This window comes from Limulus polyphemus, unplaced genomic scaffold (genome assembly GCF_000517525.1).
Source record: "Limulus polyphemus unplaced genomic scaffold, Limulus_polyphemus-2.1.2 Scaffold6, whole genome shotgun sequence".
In the NCBI taxonomy this organism is placed as follows: Eukaryota; Metazoa; Arthropoda; class Merostomata; order Xiphosura; family Limulidae; genus Limulus; species Limulus polyphemus.
In genome coordinates this window covers 2,090,488-2,114,503 of record NW_013665616.1, presented here as the reverse complement: position 1 = coordinate 2,114,503, position 24,016 = coordinate 2,090,488, and the positions used below count along the sequence as shown (strand labels likewise).

Below are 24,016 nucleotides of genomic sequence, written 5' to 3'. Positions count from 1 at the left end.
ACAAGGCATACACACGAGCAGCTCATAGTAGTTCGTGGGTAATGTAATTCATTAGAGTAACTTGAACTGCATGTCCCCCGAGTGATTTACAACTTAAAATGGCATGGATAGTAGTTAGACATGGTTCAAAGGGCAATAAAACAATAAAATTTAATTATAAATAGACGTATACTATTACAAACACAAGGCAACTGTTGGATATATGCAGGAAATGGACAATGTGTTACTTGGAGCATATAATTAGAGTTGAGAGAATAGGAAGATTATAATGGGTAAAATCAATAGAAGAAGAACTGAGAGGTTAGCAGAGACTCACTTGGCTTAATAACATTAGAAAATGGATTGGAAATGAGAGGCTTGAATTAGGAAGGTTAGTGAAGACAGCAAGGAATAGAGAACAATGGAAAAACAGTCAACAACCCTCAAAATAGGGGAGGATAAGATAAAAAGCATAAAATCAGCTTTATAAGGTGTAAATTGTTAAGTTTCGAGATACAGCCCCAATGAACTTATGTCACTTTTTCAGCCATCGTAACAGTTTAACATTAACACATAGCTACCCGTTAACATGGTCAATAAACAAGTACATATTTGAAGTAGTAAGTAGTCTGACCTTCAAATTGGATTCAAGGTCTCTTTGAACATGAATGCCATGTTAATATTATTGTGTGGTTGCATCTAGGAAATCAATATGAAATAATTTAATACTTTATGAATTACCCCCAATCTTAATAGTTTAATGCGAAAAAATGCAAGCTAAAACACTTAGTGAACTTCAGTGTGAATACCAACTTACTTAGTGTATTTAACTGAATATTAAATGTCATACTGTAAACAAAAAACTCACAAGATCACATAAAACCAAGTAAATAAGACAGTTACAGTGTTATCATCAAAATATTCTTTTTCTAAAACTACACTGTTTCATTGACTCCCAATAAGTATTGATACTTGTTTAACAGATACTTATCTAAATTACTTACAGCTTCTTCATTATCAATAAATGGATCAGTCTCATCATATCCCATTCCTCTGTCAATATAGTCTTCCCACTGGTCAATTTTTTATTTTGATAGTTCTCGGGCCCTGTTTAATATTTAAAAGTTTTCAGTTTATTCAACAAAATAGCTCACTATTTTGATTTTCAAATTGAAATTGTCTTACATTTGAAAATTCCACTACAAAATTAACACATTTTAATTAAAACAGTTTCATATCACAAGAAAATATAATAATATATGGCTTCCACTGCCAAGTCCATGGCTGTTTTTCAAAGCAAATGGTTCATACGAAAAATCAGATTTAAAATTTCAGAGTTGCATTTTAATCCCTTTTATACAAATATCTATCCTTTAAATTAAAATAATTTTAGAGCTATTCATATGTTCCTTTTAGATTATGAATAATTAGTAACAGTACAATAAAAACTGTTAGTATTTTATAAATATTACAGATTAATATACATTATGGACCAATACAGTATCAAAACAATTTTTGAAAAGAACTATCTGTTGCCAAAACTAAGTCAAAAATATTTTAAACTGAACAAAAACACATACAGAGAAAAATCTACTAGCCAAAGGTATGTGTATGTGTGAATGGATGGGGGGAGGGGGGGAGATGTCAACAGATACATTTAGTTATAATGACACTAAGGTGAATAAGCAGCTACAGTACTTTAATTAGGATATTCAAATGTGGACTGACAAGAAGAATTGGTGAAATTATATGGCAGATCTATCAAAAAGAAGTGGATAAATAAAGCCTCTTCCCAACAGAAAACAACCTTAAAGCAAAAAAAATAAAATAAAAATCTGGTAAAAGATTAGAAACTTGAAATGATGATGAACAGAATTTCAAAGCAAAATTAAATTGATTCTTTAAAGATAAATCAACAAAGACAAGTAAACCACATTTGAACTTTCAACTGATAGAAACTAATGGTGCCAAAATGAGTTACTCATTCTCGGAGACACACTGTACAGCAGATCAAGCAAAAAGGTTTGCATAAAACATTCTGACAAACCTTTGGACAGAAGATTTGTGGATTCAGCACCACAGAAAGCTACTGTAAGTTGAATCCAATGAAGAATCATTACAATTTTTAAGACAAAATAAAACAAATTTACTGCTGATGTTAAGTACAGGTTCCAGAAATGAAGGAGACTAGCTGCCAAGAAAGCAAAAGGCAATATTCCATTATAATGGTGTGATTCTATGTGTGCCAAGTAAGCTTAAATTTCTTGGAAGTGTGTTTGGGATTACTGTCTTCTCGTAATATATGAAAGTCTGGCCAATCAGATTCTTTCCAGAGAATATATATGATGGACTAATGTACTGTGGTTTTATGCTCATCCCACATTCCATCAATTTTGTGAAAGATGGCCAACACCATTCACAGATATTATGCCCAAACCATCACATGCTTCCTGCGAGCTTGACTGGTGGCACAAGGCATTTTTTCTGCAATCTCTTTGGTGAACATATACATGATGATTGGAACCAAACATTTTAAATTTAGATTGGTCTGTCCAAAGCATCTTGTGTCACTGTTTGAAACTGTTTAGATCAAGTAAAAAATTAATAATTTGCCTATTTTGGTGCTTTTCCCAACATTTTAAAGAACAATGGTTTTATTTCATAGGCACAAGAAATCCAAACTACAGGAATGATGGGGTGCTCTAATATAAATGTGCATAATACTATAGACAGACTAGTATATAAAACATGTCCTTAGAATACATTTATAACAATTTTGGTCTTAGCATATCCAAATATAAGATGTCAATTTAACTGAGTTTAGTTACATTTGTTCCTTTGATCAAGTCTGACTTGTTCATGCTTCCATACAAATTTTCAGAACTCGTGTAATTGTAATCTTAAGAGCTAAACTGGTCAATCAGTTTTTACCTGAGAAAAACAGGCCTTACATAATACCACTCAAAAAAACTTTTGCCTCTAGTAGATCAAATGGGCATTGCAGAAAATCCAGTATAAATTACATGAACTTAACATTTAATGAGCAAGTAACAGCCCATTCTTAAATGTAAGCCCAAGACATGATGATTTGATCTTTTTTGAACCTAGAATAGAAGGCTGAAAGTGTTAGGTGGAGGTTTCGATTTGACTTTGCAAGAGTAATGTGAAAAATGTCCAATGGTGCCATTTATGCTTATTAAACTCATAAACAGAAAATCCTATTTAAGTTTCATAACATCAGGATGGAAGAAAACTTGAAAAGTATAGCATTCACTGAGCAAAATCAAAACTTGGAGGAATGAATATTACATATTACACATAGCTAAAAAAACTATGGCTTACTTGATGTTCAAATCAATGAGTTTATTTGTATGTGAAGACCTAAATTGTCTTACTACTAAATACACTTAAGAAGAACTGTGACTATTACAAGATGTTAATCACTGAAAATATTCAAACTTCTACAAAATAATTGTGAAACAAGTTATTATAATTTCTCATTTTTTTATTTGTCTAAGTCTGAGTCACCTGCCAATCCCAAAAGAGTCCATTTGAAAACCCTGTACATAATGATAGATATGCTATGGAAAAATTAGTGAGTAGTCATTTAGAAACTTTCAAGTTTACTTTGAATTGAATAGAATTTCCCAGCTTAGCTCATGACAAAAAATATTTCAGAAACCTACTTAACAAGTACTTACATATTTTTCTTCAAACTTTTTGGCAATTTTTCGAAGCTTATCTTCATCATCATCATCATCAAATGGATCATCATCTGTTGTTTTCTTTTTAATGTCCTGATCACCCTATAATGAAACCATAACAGTTAGTAAAGTTTTTGTGTTAGATTAAATATGTATATGTGTTTCAGTAAAATTAAATTCCTTGATAGAGCTGGGTGATGAGCAGAAATTGGGAATTGATAATTGTTGGGGTATTAATGGATTACATTCAACTAGTTTATTAATCTCACATGAGACTTGGATAGTTGGAATAATTGAAAACACTAATTTTGATTACTTTCATTACATTAATTGATTTAATGGTAATTTTGATTATTCGAGTTAATCACACAGCTTCATTTCTTTGTCTCCTAATTAAAATATGGGATACAGCACTTTGCAAGATGAACTGCACAACTATATTATGTTAACTCCATTGAATACATATGGCTCAAACATTGACCTCTTTATTTTTTCAGTGGTCTAAATATTTTATATTTTGGATGTTAAAAAATCTAATATGATACTAATGTAAGTTAATTTAGACAAAAATATATCAATAGTTATTACCAAAACTAAATTTTGCATATAATGATTATTAAATGGGTCTTCATTAATATTGTTAATAAAATGCCAAGGTCCATGAAGTTTTCAAAATGGAGAAAATTCATTCTTGTCATCACTGAGAATTCTACAAATAGCACAATTTTGATTCTCCTTATCTAAGGCCATCAAATTTAATCAACAAACTCCAACATCTATCAATTTCATAATGTTTTTTTGGGATTTGATGAATAGTTATGATCATCTTGTAAATAAAACTGTATACCACACTGTCTTGCAAGTTCTCTTAAACATTTCGAGATGGATCATGGGTGAAAAGCCATGTCATCTCATTTGTTGATTCAAAACTTTATTGAACTTATGTCAATAATTTTAGTATCAAACTGTAAATTATAATTCAAATTTAGTACTATATATATATATTACTCAATTTCTTAATTTAAAAGCAAATATTAAAAAAAAACAGATAAACATCCATTATTGTATGTCACGTGGTTTGTGAAGTCAAAATACTAAGTTTATAGTTTCTTATGAATTAGGAACTCAAATTACCGATATTGACAAGCAAGAATATAAAATAAGAGCCTCTTATCTTTTCAATTTGCTAAGATATTGCTCATGTACTAAATCAAACACAGTGGCACCCTGCCCACCTATTTCCATTTTTGGAAATGCTCCCTTATATACACTTACTTCTATATATGAGATGAATAACCAATTGGAAGCCTTGTGGCTTTCTCAGCCATTTTAACAAGCTTGGCATCATTTATTTCTTTTGAACCAATATTTCAAGGAGGTAGGGTGTGTCTTTAGTCTGCTCGAAATTTCATATTTTTTAGACTAAAATACATCTTAGTTACTAAGCTTGATAAATTATAGTGGAATTCTATGGTATTAATGAAGTAATTTATGATTTTTTACTTATTCAAGTGTACATATAAAACCTACAAAAAATATTTTCTTTCATATTTTCCACGTGCAAAATTTTTAAAGGCTTAGCAACCTATGTCAAGCAGTAACCGAATACAAAGGTCGTAACTAGAAAAGATAATTGTTTGCTTTACTTCTTTAGTTACTGTTCTATGTGTAAAGAAAAATAAGTTTAAGAACTTTATTCAAAATAGTTATAATCTACATACATATATAATGTATAACTGAAATGTGACTTTATTTTACAAAATAATAGTCTATTAAAACAAAGCCAAGACAAGTTACTTTGTACAGACCAAAAGTCAGTTTTATGTTATTTGATACGGTAACATGAGTCCACGTGAGTCCCATCATTGTAACTTCTGTATTGTTAGCCAGGCACGGCTGAAAGGTCAATATAATAAATATATATAAATATGTATAATGTTATGAGATGTTTTTGTGTTATAATTTGTGTTCATTCTAGAATGAAAGAGGCATAATCTATATTTATTTCCTAATTTTTTACGGTGGTTGCGAGATTAATTATTGAAAATAACAGATAAAATATAAAGTTTTTCTTAAGAAATGTTTGATAACTATTTGGACATTATAAAGATTTCGCATGTGAAATTTCAAATTTTTTGATGCATAAAAGTATTTTTAATCTTAAAATAAATATTACTTTGCATGATAGATAGGCAACATGCAAAAAGAAAAAAAGAAATGAGAAAAGCATTGTTTTACAAACCTTAAGACTTAATAAAAAAAATTGATATTTTGCATATGAAAGCATTGTAGTGTTTACCACTGCCTTACAGTCCTGGCAAAAGCTAGATAAATCATCCACCAGACTACTTCAGCCAGCCACAAGTGAACCAATGACATAGAATCTGTTGGGGCTTTAGCAAAGGTATAGTTCTATCTCTCTCCCAACTATATAAATATACTTTTTTTGTATATATGCTTATGTACTTCATAATGTGAAATTTAACTTCACATCTTTTATCTTATTTCCTTTATTAATATACAATTTCAGTTTTGATGAGTGTTACATTATATAGAAAGGGTCTCTTTCATTGTTGTATTAATTTTTACTTTGCACTTATTTAAAGGTCTTTGCAATAAAGGTTTTATTCTACTATGTATTTAATATTGAATGGTTTGTTTTGTATCTGTGATTTTCATATGTTTGTCATTTTGCTATTAACTCTTTTAGCATGAGCTCAGTCCCTGGGACCAACCTCGTAACCATTTTGTGCTTGATATAGTTTTCATGCTATAACTTTTAAATTATTAAGCAATTGTTAATGAAATTTGGCAGATTATCAATAAACATTACAATGCTTTCAACTTGATAGTGGATTATAAACAATAATTTGAAATGCAAAAATCAGTAATTGAATATTTTCAAACCACACTAAAGAATAAAAAAAATATGTTTGAAATCAAGCACTAGGTTTTAACACTGTCATGCCAAGTCTAGAAGTGAATATTGGGTTTAAATGCATAGAAGGAGTCAGCTCCAATAGGAAGGTTTGTCACACTCCTTCTGGTGGAGGACTGTCGCATGCTAATTTGCATGCTTAAACACAGCTGAACCACATGGTATACACAAGGAATTAAGTGTGAGTTTCAAGGCTAGTGGTGAGCAATAAAGGGCAGTCAAATCGAGAATAGCGGTAACTTTGAGAGGAGGTAAATAATCGTATCAGAAACCAGTGTACCTGAGAATACCACACAAGAAATATAAATAGCTAAGCCATTTTTCAGTCTTCAGAAAAGTACTATATACGAGCATATATTATCTTTGTTATTTTTTTGGGGGTAGTTCTTTTTCTTCTTAGACTTACTTTTTGTCTGTTTTTCTTGTGAAGTTGTCGAGTAGGTTTGGTCACTTAATAACAATGGTTAGAAGTAGTAAAGAGGTAAATGATGCAAAGTTGCTGGAGTATGATGAATGTAGAGTTGTTTAGGCTGCAGTTTTTAAAAAAGCTTAAGTTCCTCTGAGAAGGTTTTATGTAGAGCATGTTTGTTGGAATAATACCTGCAGTTTGACTGATAACAACCCAGTATTCTGAAGATCTGTTAGTCCGAAGGACAGTTAGTCACAGATATTTGATTTTACAATACAGGTCAAAATTGAATGATTAAACAAATTCATAGGTCCATAATAGATGAATGCAATCTCAACTGAAACATTGAAATGGTATATCTTGGTGGGGATTTGGGGAACCAGCAACCTCTGATGGCTTGCTCTAATTTTAAATACAAACAACAGAAAGATCTCAATCAACAGTGTAGCACACAGCTCACTGCACTGGCTCAGTGTCTAGATAATTTTATTGACAGGAAGTCTTAACATGTTTAGTAAGGAGGGGGATATAACATTCATTGTTACAGCACTATGGAGTAAGAACCTTGAACTCATGAGAAATTGTAACCTTTTAGGTCATATCCTGGGGCGTTTTTGTCAAAAAATTTCATAAATTTAACCAAACAACCAACTTAACATTTTAACTGTTAAAAAAAATTGTTACATCATCAGACTATCGGGCCTTCAGACTAATGGACCGTTTTATTTGAGGAAGCTGCTAAATTGCGAGTAAAAGAAACAGTGTAGTGAATAGTGAATGATTTATGGGATTAAAAAAGGAAACAGAAAATCTAAATATAAAAGCTGTGTTTGTAAAGAAGAGAAAAATGAGTGTTTCTTGTAAGTTCAATAGAAGAAAGTCTAGGATCATGAAAGCTAATCTAGTACAGACACAGTAACTGTACAAATTAAATTTCAGGAATTTGCTGTTGATGAGGGTGAAGAAGGAAAATATCCTGAGGTTTACTTTGTTGGGGATTCAGCTTGAAGATAACAAAATGTCATAAAAAATTAAGTTCACCAAAAATTATAATGTTTATCTAATATCAATACATGTTGTGAAAAATATATGAAAAATGTAATAATGAAAGATGCCAAACTTTGTGTTTTTAAGGTTATATTTCATTAACAAAAGTTAAAAAAATTGTAACAATTAGATATAAAAAACCCAATCAGTAATGTTTTACTGGTTTCACACCTAGTCCATTTTTAAAGTAGGAAATGAAAAGATATATAAAGTACTTGTAGATACTTTTACCATAAAAATCACTGATAACTTCAATGCTGAAATTTTGATCCATCAAATGTTAGTTGACAAGTCATTATTGTATAAAAACAACAGAAATAAAATATATTCAGTTTCATTTCAAAAATATTCTAACCTGCAGCTTTAGTAAAGTATACGTATAACTACTATATACTTTTTGTAGAAAAGTTCAATGGTAAGAAACCTACAAGGCTACTTTGTTACAAAGTTTTGATGTCATAAAAAGGTTAACCAACATTTACACTAATGTCAGTTACACTGATTTAAAAAAAAGTTACAATGAAATACAAATTATGGTCAGGGGTCAAAATTGGCAAGCATGGTGATTAAAGTCTTATACCTCTAGTTATAATGAAAAATCTTTGTTAGATTAAAATTATAACGGTTTCATAGTCTTTGGAAGGAATAAAATAAATTTACATTCACTTGAGGGAAAGCTAACAGGAAGATTACATTCCCTCATGTAAAGTTGCATTTCCTCATGAATTTTTTTTTATTATTTAATCCATGCAATATGTTCACTGACTGGTAATAACTAAAGGAATATGGATAGACCATGCATTCCTGATCAGGAAAGCCAACTAAAAGGATGAAATTCTTCAAGCAAAGCTAAATTCCTCCAGAATTCGGGAATGTAATATTTAGATCCCTGATTTGTGATATGGGTTAGATATTTTAAGCAAGAGCATTTAAGTACTAACATTCATGGTGTCATTACCCTTGATGTTTATCTTAAAATTAATAACAGCTTTGCCCCAATTTCATAAACCTTCACATACTGAATTATATGAAGACTAATCTAAAAAACACAAAATGTTAATAAGTTTGGAAAAGCTATTGCTAAAGATAAGAGGGGGCTATAAAAGCCTTTTAGCCCAAAACAACATTTTTAACATCAAGAGTTTAAACACAAGAAGAAAGAAAAAAACAAGTACAATACTGATCCTTTTGCAATATTCTGATAGGAACCTTATTATGGAAAAAACAACATATTTGAAATGCTCGACAACTCTTTTTGCATCTTTACAAACAAAACAAACAAGATTTCTAGCTGATCAATTTGTCTCATGCTTGGGAGAAAAGCTTGTTAAATTAGATGTTGTTAAAGAACAAACAAGTTTTGGAAATGCCTGAGAAAATTCTTGAAACTAAAACTTTTAACCAAGGTAAGAAATGGAGAAGACATCTACAAAGACATGGGCATATTAGTATTAACTTTTCTTTATAGCACTTAGAAAATCATCTATAAAATTTACATTTAATAAACAATACTCTGCATGGTTCTTAGAAGGGGTTATCTTGTACTACTAATTTACTGGAATTTTTGACATAGAAGAATGTAGTCAGTCCACCTTGTGTTAGGTATCCTAACTTTCAACAAGTCTTTAATAAGATGCTGAATAAGATGTTAATAGGCGAGTTGGATTCTTAAGAAACTGCTAGAAATTTTTAGAATTTTAGTGGTTAGGTAAAAAACAAAAAGTGGTGATATAGGAGTTTTTTTAGTGGAAGAATGTGACTTATAGGTTCTCCTACAGAGCTGTCTTCTGAGACTTTTATGTTATTCATTATCTATGTTAATGACTTGAATAACATAATTTTCTGAATATTATATACTCCTAAATATAATACATACTTTAATCTTCACAAACCAAGAGTCAACTTTGCCTTATCACCATAAATAACGTGCCCCTAGACTTTTGCAATACTGTGGTCAAAGTAACCCTTTGATGGCAAGAATGTTAGTGTCATATAATCTCTAATTGCATGTTCATCATAGTGCTACCTATCTTTGCATTCAGGGCCAGTAAATAAACATTATAAACATGTTAGAGTATCAGTGAAATCACTAAAAGTGAATTCTCCTTAGCCCTTGCTATGTGGAAAGTTGTGCCAACTATTTGAGGACAGAAATTCACACTCAGAATTTGAAGGTTTCATCAAAAACTAGTTGTAGTTTCAAATATCAAATGCAATGTAGCAATAATTAGTTTATTATTTCCAAAACTTATAAGTGTGTGTGCATGTAAATAAGTCTTAAAAATCACAAGACTTACGAAGAGGAATATGCATGTGATGATCTAAATGTACAATGTGTTTTTTTGTTCTTCAAACTGTTAGTAAAATAAACACACACTGCTTGTAATCTGACTGCAGGAAATATCAAACTGGGGACATTTACTTCAAATTTAAAGTTATAGAACTTGGATATCTAACACACAGACAAAAATGGGCCATTTGGCCCTTAAAGATTGTTTTTGCATACCTACCCTTGAGAAAAATAAATATTAAACTCAAAAGTTATTATTTGTTATACTGAAAATCTGTTTGTGATAGGTACTTATCTTCACCGTGTCTTGCATTTAAATCATCATGTGACAAACTATCCATCAATAGGAGTGTGACACACCCTCCCAATTATCACTTCCAGATTAGGCAGAAAAGGGAAGCACTGGTTTTCAATGGGGAGGAAGGGTGGGAAGTGTGAAAGGAGGCAAATACCTATCGGAAATATATTTTCAGTATAGGAAAATTATAACATCCGATACAGTACGTTACCTCCTCTCACATGTATAGCTAGAATCCCACACTGAATAGATGGTGGAACCAGGGGAAGAGATAGAAATAAGTATCCTTTGAAAGTATCCGAAGAACACCCAGGAAGTGTGATACCCATTGGGAGAGGAACATACATGGGAGACCACACCACTTCTGTACCATACACAGGTGTAAAATGGGAGGAGCACAACCCAAAAGGGAGAGAAAAAACCAGGCAGGTTTGAATCCAAACCACAACATACTGGCATCTCAATTATGGTGAAAAAAAAGACTATAGAAGAACTATCTACAGACAGGAATGTGGGAAAAGCTAAAATTGATGTGCTCCAAGGTGTATAGTGGCTTAGAACATGAAAGGATGCCCCCATAGTGATTGAAACAGGCCACAATGGTTGAATTGTTGCTATTGTACTAGTGGAAGAAAATGAACCAAAGCACATGGTACCACCATAAGCTCCAAGATGTTGAAATGGTAAGACCTAATGAGCTGAGACCATTGCCCAAAAGCCTCTTGCTGATAGACCTACACTCCCCAACCTTGGATAGAAGCACCTGTGAATTGATAGAAATCTGGACAAGATGGAGGAAGCAGTACTTCCTTCATTGTGCTGTCTTTGTTCAAACACCATTTCAGCTAGTCTATAAGGGCAGGAGGAAGGGTAACTGGGGAGTCCAAGGGATCCCAAGCAACATTACATGGGCTGTGCAGAGACCTCTGAAGAAAACACATATGTACCTGACCCAAAGGAATAAGGGCTTCCATCGAAGCCCAAATCCTCAAACCAACATATAAACCGAAGAAGCAGTAAATGCATGGAGAACAGAAAAACACAATCGAACAGACAGGAAATGGAGAAGGGTGGGTCAGAATAAGGGGGTGTTGAAAATTACACCCATGCGGATAAGATAGTGGGTAGGCAAAAGAAACTTCACCAACTTTAAAATATAACCAACGCAAGCTGCCACTGCCAGCAGCAGATCTGTGTGTTGAGAAGACTCCAGTTCAGAATGAGCTAATAGGAGCCAGTTGTCCAACTAATGGCGTAAACACAACCTTAGAGCATGCAAAAGTTGGGCAAAAGCCATGACTACCCGATAAAACACATACAATGCTAAAGCAAAAACTCAAAAGACCAGGCACGAAACTGATACACAATCCATAGTAGACAAACCAAAGAAAGCAACTGGACTGATGAGAAATATTAATATCAAGACAGGCATTCGAAACGTCTACCTTGGTCATCCATAGTCCAGGAGAAAAAAAACCTTGAGTATGATAAAAGACTCCATGAGAAATCGGGGATAAACCAGAAACTGGTTGAGACAGGACAAAAAACCTGGAAAAGGTTGGTTGACAGACATGATAGTTCTCTGTGATAGAAGGGTCCACACAAAGTTGGATAGACTCTGACAAATAGCTAGATCCCAAGTTAATGGGAAGGAAATTGGTACAGGAAACAAAGGTGGAGGGGAAGGAAAAGGATGAAAAATCATTATGACAAAATGTGGATCACCCAAGAATCGGTAGTGAATAACTGCCACAGGGGAACAAAATTGGCCAAACGTGCTCCCACCAGACCAGAAACCATCCAAAAGTCACTGGAACTGCTGGTGACAATGAACCTGACTTCAACACACACAGTAAAAGTTCAAACCCCTAGTGGTAGGAACTGGAGGTTATAGGATGAGAAATAGTTATAGGGGAGAATAGTATCAGAATGAGAAAAAGAGTCGCCAAAGACTAAAGGGTCGAATGTGGACTCACAGAGTCCACACATGATTCTGAAACTTCTGGAAAATCTCCAAAACAAACTGAATGAGAAAAAGAGCCATACAGAAGTCATAAAGATGAGGGGAAGGTAGATGAACCTGCATGATCCCAAGAGCAACAAAATCACATGTGAAAGGATAGGCCTGAAGAGGACAATAGCACCAGGAGGAGGAAGGAGGGAAAGTGTATCCTCTGCAAAACCCTCAGGGGATCAGTGGAGTGCCTCAGAAAAGAGGTGTATGTTACACAAGTACTGCAGGAGAGCTGAAAAGATAAGACAAAGGTGGAAAAATGGATAGGATTATTAGGGACATGGAGGACGAAGCATGTTAACACCAGTTCTCAACCGAGAAACGAAATGCTCAGTATGAATCCTGATGAGAAAAAAAGGAAAACAAGGGATCCTAATGATGGGTGTCATGTAAAAAGGAAGAAACAGTATTATATGAAAATGGAACACACCTGAGAAAGCATATTCAAAAAGGCAGAGTTAGGCCTAGTAAAATTCATAGGAGATGCATAAGAAGACACGACAAACTGCCACAGAAAAACTAACTGTAGCAAATGAATAAATCAAATAAACACTACTTTCCAAAGAAAAAAAAAAAGAAGAAAAATGACCATGTGAAAAGAACACAGTTGAAAAATGTCTGCCTTTGATCACTGCCTGATGAGAAATGATGGTTCGGTAGAAGCAAATAGAGGGAATCACTTGCGTCAGGAGGGTGTATTGCACTCCTATTTGTGGAAAGTTGTCGCATGATGATTCACATGCAAGACGCAGTTGAAACATATTAATCGCAGAGTGTATGGGAGATCAAAGCTTGGGGAATGCAAACAAAAAATTTCATATAGAGGGCAGCAACTGAACAAGAATAGCCATACATGTGAGAGGAGGTAATGTATTGTATCGGAAATATAATAACACTAAATTTTACAGTAGTGAAATTCCAATTTTAATGATTACAAAATATTTATGGTACCAATTCATCATCACGTAACAGTCATAATCAATAAAGCAGCCTGAAATTCAGAAAATATTACAGATTCATAATGGTGAGAACAAGGTTTTTAGTAAAATCACATGGATAAAATACTAATATGGATAAAGAGGGATTCCTGGTTATTTATTTAGTATTGGCTTTGACGACTTTTATTAATAGTGCTTTAGCCAATTTTCTTTTGTAAAAGTTGTTGTCATTATATTTTTGAACTAATCAGTAGGTTCCTGAGCAAAAAAATATGAAGCCACCCTTTATTTTTCAATAAATCAATTTCCCTCTTAAATTCCTGTGAAGTGTTAACTTCCACTATTGTCAACAATAACTAATTACATAAGAAAATCATCCTACTAGAAAAATATAGCTGTCTTAACTACAGCCTGGCCTGTCTTTTGCAAAGAAAATGATAAAATGTAATTATGTAACAACTTCCACCAGAAGAGCTGTTAAAATTTCTACAATAATAAGTGATCTTAACCTATCCTTAAAAGATGACCCTTCCATTAATAAAATTATCAATGAAGCCCTCTTCTGAACTTTTGCCAATAAGTAGTCCACAGTATTCCAAGTGAAGACTAAGTAGTGATATTTAAAGAGATAATTACCTCTTTAGATTTGTAATTAAAATGTCTATAAATAAACCCTAAAATTCTATCAACATTGCCTCAATAGCTCGAGTGACTTATCCACAACTATGCCACAAATGGAAGGTTCTACTTGAGTTATATTACTGAGCGAGTTCCCATTTATATTAAACCCTTGCATTTCCTATAATTAAAGATAATTTACCAAACATTTCTCCAACTTACCAATTCATCCAAATTATACTGTAATATTTCAATATCCTCAATACAGCTAGAAAACCCATAAGTTTAATGTCATTGGCAAATTTCACTAACAATTTATGCTTCAAGCAATATCATTAATGTAAATAAGAGAAAGCAATGGCCACAGCACTGACCCCTAAGGCACTCCATTACTATCAAGGGCCTAGTCTGATTGGACTCTTACAGTTGGGTTATTAACTTGATATAGTCAATTACCTACGAGCATCAATTAGTGTCATGTAAAACAATTAATTTAAATTATGATTTAATCAATTATTGTTATGAACATAAACAAAAAATCAAAATTAGTATTTCCAATTATTACTCTTTTCAGTTATTCCAACTACCAAATTTCATGTTAGATTAATCAATTAGCTGAATATAATAGATTAATGAGTGTGACAATTAATCATTTATCAAATTCCACTAATCACTCAGCTTTACTAGACTCCATTAATTACAACTTTTTGCTTTCACATATCAAATCACCCTACATTCAATTAATTAATCTTTCCATAATATGTAACAACTTCCACCAGAAGAGCTGTTAAATTTCTAAAATAATAATTATAAGTAATAATAGATTTTAGTTTTAGATATAATATGAAGAAACACAAAAGTTATTTTAAATACCTAAAAGACATATTGAAAATATTGATAAAATTCATAAACCCAACACTTTTTATGAATTCTAATTACAGATGATGATTCAGAACTGTGAGGACTTAAGCTACTCATATCTTTTATAATTCAACCAAATAGTTTTGTCTACATGCAACTTGTAACCTAAACTTCAATGACAGTAAATACTTGGTTGGTATATTCTGTACATCAAAGATGTTAATATGCAAAATAAAATGTAGAGTTCATCTAGCATAATAGTTAATATATAGTAGTAGAAGTTAACACAAAATTTTAAAATATTTCATTTATATTTAAGTTCAAAATGTTTTATTATAAATCTAATATCACACTAAAAATAAGAAAAATAACTCCACACACACACACACACACACATTTTTATCATGCAAATTAAGTTCATTATTCAGAGCAGGTTAAATTAGAAACAAAAATATACAACTGTTCTTAAATTATAATTATATGGCCATAATAATTACACCACATCTATTTTGAAAGTACAACAAACCACAAAAAATTTCCATAAAAAATACTTCACAAATAATGAAAAACAATTTAAAAAAGAACAGAAGTTAAAACAAGAAAAATCCACATATTCCAAATTGGGGAAAGCACAATTTAACAGTTACAATGAATTTGTAAAAGAAAATAACAAGTTTGTTTGGACAAAGTATTTCCTTTACCCTAAAATGTTTACCTACACCTGAAACTGTCAATCACAGAAAAAACAAAAATAGAATAAACATGGCAGACATAACGATTTGGTGTACAGTGGTAACATACTCCACAAAATTCCTGGGACGCTACTATATACATGATATATGGTATTTAATTACCCTGGAAACATACACTTTCTTTCCCAGTTAATTATTATTCACGATTAGAAAGTTAAAAAAAAAAGATGTATGTATAAAATATTTACAGTCAAAACACTGTAAATTATATTAGATTAATATGTAAAAAATAAAAAATTGCTAACGTTCATCCCCCCAACACATACACAAAAGAATATTATATGCTTAATTTTCTTGTCAATCTTTTCTCATTTTAGCGGCCCCTCTCGATCATTGCAGTAAAACCCATGTCATTGTCGCTTTCAGATACTCTTCCAAGACTTAAGGACACATGGTAATCTACAAACAACAACAATAATAATAATAAAACTGAAGTAAGGACGTGCCTCGAACTCAACTTGACTTTTAAATCATACCAACCACAGTCACAAACGTAATTTGTATGATAAATGCTGTCATAGTTAGCCTGCGACCGGAAAAACTGTCATTTCCTTCCATCCTCCGTCATCATGAATCAATCTTCCTAATTATGGTTCATCGGTACCAATAAAGGTGCAATATAAGAGCTAATAGATAAAGCAATCACCGTCGAGAAGCAGTACCGTTCTGAAAGAATTCTATAAATTTATAAGTCTGAACAAAATTTATTTTCCATTATGCATAAGCCTATACATTTAAGTATTTAGTGAAAACTGCGCAAATCTAGTATCCGGTTTTGTTGTTGTTTGTACGTTAAATTGCTATTTTTGCCGGTGATTTAGTATCGAATAAAATCACAAATTACCATGAATATGAACTGAACTATATAAATCAACACCATTCACCACTAGTAACATCAAATATGTATTATCGTTAATAATAATAATATTGATCTTTAAAGTTTAAGCGTAAGCGAGTTATAGGTTTTAAAATACGGAAGTAAAAATTATGTATTCAGTTATTAAAACGTATCTGTGTATTTATTATCACAACGTTGTTGTTAAGTTTTCCAGATTTTAAGGTTTCCTTTATGACAAAAATAAATTCTGAATGAAAAAATGCAGTATGATTATATATTTATTTACTATCAAATAAATAGTTTACAATACGGGACAAAACAACGCTTTCACATAATATATAACACTATTTCTTCATATAAAAATACGCGCAATTATCTTTCTTTTGTTTATCACACCTCTACAAGTTTCAAAAAATTGCATACAGCTGTTGGTAACTGGAAACAACACAACAAATGTTGCAAGTGACAAATTTAGGCTTATAAAATTACTAATACTTTGTAATGTCAGTATAATGTTATTTTTCTCATTGTTCAGTTGTAAAGACCGAATTACAAATGATAACGATTTTCAGAGTGTATGTAAATAAACGCATTCAGAAGTTACACTCACTCACGTTTCAAATAATAAAAATAAATATGAAACGCGAACAAAATACCCCAATTGGTTATGGTACAGTATTTTTTACTAGATATTAATACATGATTTAAACACTAAAACAAGTGGCCTATTTAAAATAATGCATCTTTATTTATAATAAAATTATTAGTTTATCTACAAAAATAATTTGATTTTAAAATGCATTAATATATATGCATAAACAAACACAAAAACTGAAAATTAGCGTTGACAGCCAGCCTACATGAACAACAGCAACAATGTGCTCACAATACTCTGAATGTTTAAATAGTTAATGTTAATCTGCCTGCGGCGGTGTCCTTCACTGGAACCGTGAGCAAGCTTTCAGCATTAAAATATATTTCTCGTATACAGACTTCACAAAAGTTCGAACTAAACACCTAATGACATAACGCGCAAGTCATTCACATATATTCCACACTTGGCGGAAACGCTGTCGAACCTCACGGGTCGTCAAAGGACAAGTTCCTATCTTAATAAATACTAAGTGTAATAGCAGATATTGGCTGGAGGTGAATCTTGCAAACACACTCGCTTTTCTATTCAACATGGCGTCCAACTAATGAACAATTTCCACACGAAAATCCGACGCCTGGATGGAGGAATATATAGTAATACCCTGGCAGTAGGCTTAGCCTATACTCGTTCGACTACTAGTACAACTAGATATTTTGTCTACCATACAATTATTATGATTAATTCTACGTGGCTTGCACTCGGCACAAAGGTTACATAATGTGTACATAAGTTAACTTTCATTTGTCAGTCAAAAATACATTTAAAGAAGTTGTTAATTTCCCACAATATAAAACATCATGGACAGCTCTAGGAGTCGGACAAAGCGTAATCATTCCCTAACATATACAACTTCGGGAAGAAGGCTTTAACATTACTTACCCGAGTGCTTTTCACCAAGTCGTTATACGAAAACTCCGGACATGTTTTGTCGTTAGATTCCTCAAGCGTGAGACTAAAACGATACGTTGGGAACAATTCTTTAGGCTTATTGTCTTTCGTAAGTGTTCCAACTGTTTCAAATGCAATCCTTCGGGGTTCTGCCATTCTTAGTCTTCATCTGGAATAGGTAGTTAGGGAATTTTCCCTTTAATTTTATGTTTTCACAATTCAAAATCTACACGATTTCAGCGCCATTCTACTCTGACACCGGCTGAACTGCACATGCTCGGCACCCTTAACCAAAGTGTTGTGGGAAGCATCGTGAGCTTTCGCGCGGAAAATAAAATCCACGTGCTTTTCAGAAGTACTGTTATTAAGTTTGTATGATTATTTTGACTTGGAAATATTTAAAGATCGTATCAAACATACAGATTCATACTGCGTACTGTACAAATAAAATAAAAGTAAGCTAAACTTGTAAATGAGAATAATACAACCAACTTAGTTATGATCAACGAGATCTACATCAAGCATGATCATTGCGCAACAAAGGTTTATATGGATACCTTTCCAAAATATTAGAAATATTATAGAATATTAGAGAAGTATGATAATACGACAACAGATTTTCATTTAGAGTAGTCTGTTTCCGTCACTGTTGTCATAAGTTATTTAATGAAATATGTACGTTGCTATGCCATTATAATACATCTATCAGTGACACTCGCATTCATGTGTGATGTCTATCTTGTTATGCCATAGTATTACGCCTGACAGTCACTACACATGAAAACTTCATATTGAGACCTTGTCATTATTAATTACTGTGATTATATATATATATTTTCAGTGAATATTGACCTAAGCAAGACAAAAAATAATATCGTAGACCACACTTCTAGATAATCTTTCCACAAATACCGTTGTTACTGGTTATTGGGTTCCAAGACCATGCCTAAGGACCCAAAGCACAAAATCATTTGCAGCAACACTGGGAGTTTGGTAGGTATGTACTATTGTGGTAATTTAAAACATAAACCTAGCATACAGTCACGTGAAATTCGGCCTATTATCGGAAGGAGGTCTAATGATTTCTAAGTGGAAAGAAAGAAAGAAAGAAGACACAGTGTGAAGTGTAACGGGAATGGATACTTTATTTATAAACGAGGCAGAATAAAATAAAAGTCAGTGGACCATCAGGTGGAAATCATTATTGCACAGTTGTTGTTGTTGAGGTTTTAAGTAAAGTGAAATAAACAGAATAAAGTGCCTGTAAACTACAATATAAATACATAAATATTGTACTTAACAAACGACAAATATGAATAAATCTTATTAAAAAAAAGAAAATAATCCACACACACGATCAGCAATCACTAGGAGAAAACGCCAAACTGTTCTCACTATCTACAGCATCTCTTGTACTTGACCAATAAAAAATGTACACCGTCCCACCATCCCAAAAATAATAGATAACTTCTGTGATGGGACCTTGTTACACCTAGGACTCAATTTAACACATGATCTGAACTGAATTTGAAATATTCCAAATTAGAACTTAAAAAACATTAAAAATATTTTGCATGTATGAAATATGTATTCTAGGACAGTGATATATGTATACTACAATTCTTTTCTTCCTTATTTGAAGCTTGACTTAAGCCAGTCTTAACTTAAGTTTAACACCAGTTTCGAAGTTACAGTGCTATCCAGTGAAATTATAACAAAACGATACAGGATGCACAATACATTAACACATCAAATGAGCCATTTCCAAAGTGAGACTCACAGATATGACAAACATCCTCACTATCACACAAACCACTAATTAAACGTGTAATAAACAACAATGCAAATTCACAAAGGAAAACTCTTTAGGAATACATAACCACATACATGACAAATTTAAAATATTACATAATAAACACTACAAAAGAAAAACCCTTAAGTAAAATTAAATAAATGAAACACTTCAAATCATTAAGAAAATCACTTTAGATCTCTCTCTGAATATGTGTGTGTCCGACTTTTACACCTTTTTTACTGGTCGCAACCAAACTTGGCATCTTTGTCATAGTTAGTAGCCTATACAATTACCCAAGTCTAATTATTAATTAGTAAGTCATTTTCTTTATATAACTAAATACTAATTACTAACTTATTTTTATCCTACGTTTTAGCTGCTAATCTGCTGTTATCTTCAGGAAAGTCCTGAGGACTATTTCTGTGTTGGTAGCCGTCGGGTCTCGATCCTTTTGTATGCCATGCGAACACTGAATTTCATTGTTTGATGGATTAAGTCCCTATAGTACAAGATAAGGTTTAATCCAGTTAACTATAAGCAATTTACATGTTACTGAAGTATACCATAACACACCCACTCTCCTCACTTAAAATTATGTTCCTTTATGCTTTGTCGTATGTCCTCTTCTGGCTCTTAGCCGCTTTCTACATGTGTGGAAGAGCAAACTCACACGCATCAACTAATATTGGCTGTTACTATCCCACATATTGTTTCAGACATTCCAACAGCACCACAACTGATTGGGGAAAATGAAATCTGTTATAAGTATAATTTCTTCTCTGAACATTGACATGTTAATTTTTCTATATGTTCACCATAATTACAAACCAAAAACTGGAATATATGTTAGTCTTGGAGAGATAACTGTTGAAGCAACACAGATTTTTTTTCTCCCTCTTTTAAAAGAAAACTGTAAATCCTAGGCATCAGATCAACCACAACATTAGCTGACGAAGCAGCTTGAGACTGTTTTCGCAGAACCTCATGAAACTGTGTGTTAGATGGAACTGTAATGCATTCATTCGTATACATTAGTACGCCCCCCAGTGGCACAGCAGTATGTCTGCAGACGTACAACGCTAGAATCCGGGTTTCGATACCCGTGGTGGGCAGAGCACAGATAGCCCATTGTGTAGCTTTGTGCTTAATTAAAAACAAACTAACAAACAATACATTAGTACTGTTCAACGTCCTTGTTCATATTTTGATCGGCATGTTATGGTGTCAACACAGAGCTACAGTTCCCATGACATATAGGCTATGCTTGTACGTAACTTCTATAGGATATCTATACTTAAAATGCAAGTTCTCGGGCCTAAATCTGTAATAATCACTCTTGCATTTTTAATAATGGCACCAACAGTGATGTGGAGTGAAGCTTCATTAACTGAAATCATATCACTACCGGCAAAGAAAAGATCTGTATTTAGGTGCTAAAGTGATGGTTTACATGGTAGTGACTGATTTAATGCAAACCATGCTTGGCTCTGTAGATGTTGAGCCAACTTTCATACCAATAAAGAAACAGAAATATAGTTGTTCTCTACCAGAGTGATGGTCAAATCTGATTTAGGGTTCTTTTCTTTTTAAACATTCACTGTTAGCTCTCTCGCTTGAACTTATAGTCTACCTCTTCATCACTTTAAAGTGTAGACTCCTTGTAGACACATGGAAAGACATCTACGCCACTAATGGCCAATCTGTACACAGTTGTAGCAAGTATTTCTCCTCCCATGCTATTTCAATAGATCAGAAGATCTCTCCGTCTACAACATTATCACATTTGGAAGTGATAATTCAGGATATCTCTCCCACTCTATTGAGAACCATGTAGGCTGAACTGAGTCACTTTATTATGTTGTGGAGGTAACGCCATCTGTTGCGCTCTTTTATAACATGAGATCAACTCACACGGAGCTAAATCTCTGGCAAGTCATTGCAGCTCTCCAAGTTAGTTGAGGTTACCACCTAATACTTTGTTGCATGGATTAACTTAGAAGTCCCTTCACAAATTCATCAACCAGAATATTTTTTTGGTTGGCTACCACGATGCTGAGGTACACCTTTCAGCGCAAGTACTATAACCAACTGGCATAAACAACTAAGGTATTTTATGGTATCTAAGGTAATAGAAAATGCTGCACTATTTTATAATAGGCCCACTTCACAATGGTTCGAATGATTAGAAGAAATAGTCAGCAATATAATCTTTTTTTTTTAAAAAAAAAGATACGCCGAATACTTTCATCAAAATGATAACAGAGAGTCTTTAAAATCTTTAAATGAAAATTGTGTTATAACACTAGCAGATAAAGCAGCCAATAACTTTGTTTTTACTTTTAAAATATTCAGTATTATTACAAGTTGGAAGGAACTCGGTTATAATATTCAATTAATGTTGTTTATATTTATATTACCACCAATGTGAACTATAATATGAAACAACTAAATAAAATTTTAACAGAAAAAACGAGCATAAGCTCCAGAACAATATTATATTTATTTAACTCAGTTTTCTAGACATTCGTCTTGAGTATTCGCAAAGTAAACTTATAAAAAGTGTAAACAAAAAGCCCTCTTGTAGATCAGTTGTCCTACACTCAGATTTACACCACCCTATTCATATGAAAAATGCAGATATCATAGAACAAGTAATAAAGACCAACCAAATTTGTAGTTCTAAAGAAAGCAAACTTTACATTATTCCAGCTTAGTTTGTTTACTTTTTAGAGTCCCTAGTTGTAAGCTTGAAAATATAATCCTTACATTTTGATTCAACTTATTTTTGTACTTTTTGACGATCCCTATTTCCCTTTTTTAAATTAAGAATCTTTAACTATTTTGTTTCTTAAGTTTTTATTTCCATTTATGGAGAATAAATATTAAGCTACATACATATGCATTCAGTTGAATATTACATGATTTTCAACAGTTTACTGCTGCATTGGCTTTTTTCCCGTCTAACTATTATTTATTGAGCCAGGTGATTTTTTTCCTGAGGTGTCGTGTAAACACGCCTTTAACAAGCGAAGTACGAAAATCAGTAGAGTAGATTACCACTCACAAAAGTAGAGAAATCTACTATGGTAGTCATCTAATGTTAGATAACTCACTGAAATAGTCGCAGAAAACCAGGTAGAAACAAAGTACAACAGCGAAATAGAGAAACAATGAAGAACAGCGAACTCAAAAAATAATGAATCCTCAATGTGGCAGTTTCCAATTAATGCGCTATTAGTTGCACAAATTATTTTTTAATTAAAGCGCATCAGTAAAACACCGGATTTTTTCAATGGCAGAAAGTGAAGGACTTAGAGAAATGGCGAAAAAACGAAGGGCTTGAATTAATTTTAAAACTACCATATGACATGCTCAATACTGCATTCATTACTCTTGTCCAAGGTTCAGTAAAATATTCGTAGCCATTTTTTCTGTAGAGGCTTGTAAACCTATAATCAATAATAATGCTGGAGACACTGTAATAAATGTACACATTGTTTACTCTAATAAAAGGAAACATTTCCGACTAGTATAACCGTGCTTCTACCTTTCTACGATGCATGAATAGCTTCGAAGAGCTTATATTGGTGGCGAAGAAGAATTTAAAAAAATTTAGAGAGAGGAAATCTCGACTTTCAAAAATCAATTTAAAAATAGCCTTACATCCTCCACACGAGTTCGTTTAGTGGTTGTGCATAGATTATGGCACAGTACACCTAGCCGTTTTTGCTGCAGGATTCGGTGCTTGAATGGCTTCGAAGAGAAACTTGGCCAGTATCGATGAGAAAACTGATAAAATCTCTTCTTCTCTTTCAAGAATCAACACAAAAATAGTTCTATGACCTGCACAGGAATTTTTTAGTATGTTTGCACAGGTTTGAATAAAATATTCATAGCTGTTTTTTCTGTAGGCTTGTGGAACAATAATAATATTGTTGCATCAGCGAGGTCACGTGACTATTGTCACGCCACCTATTTTCTAGAAGTATCTT

At 32.7% G+C, this 24,016-nt stretch overlaps 1 protein-coding gene across 1 annotated transcript in view; it reads right to left on the bottom strand.

Annotated features, from left to right (window-relative positions):
* Positions 1-18,491, bottom strand: part of LOC106475503 (ubinuclein-2-like) — a 47,654-nt gene extending 29,163 nt beyond the window's left edge. The window contains exons 1-3 of the mRNA XM_022380432.1: positions 18,221-18,491; positions 3,681-3,785; positions 984-1,061 (exon numbers count right to left, since the gene is read on the bottom strand). Of these exons, the coding sequence (XP_022236140.1) occupies positions 984-1,061; positions 3,681-3,785; positions 18,221-18,385 (348 nt within the window). The 5' untranslated portion in view covers positions 18,386-18,491. The remainder of the gene's footprint in view (positions 1-983; positions 1,062-3,680; positions 3,786-18,220) is intronic.
* Between the last annotated feature and the right edge of the window lie 5,525 nt (positions 18,492-24,016).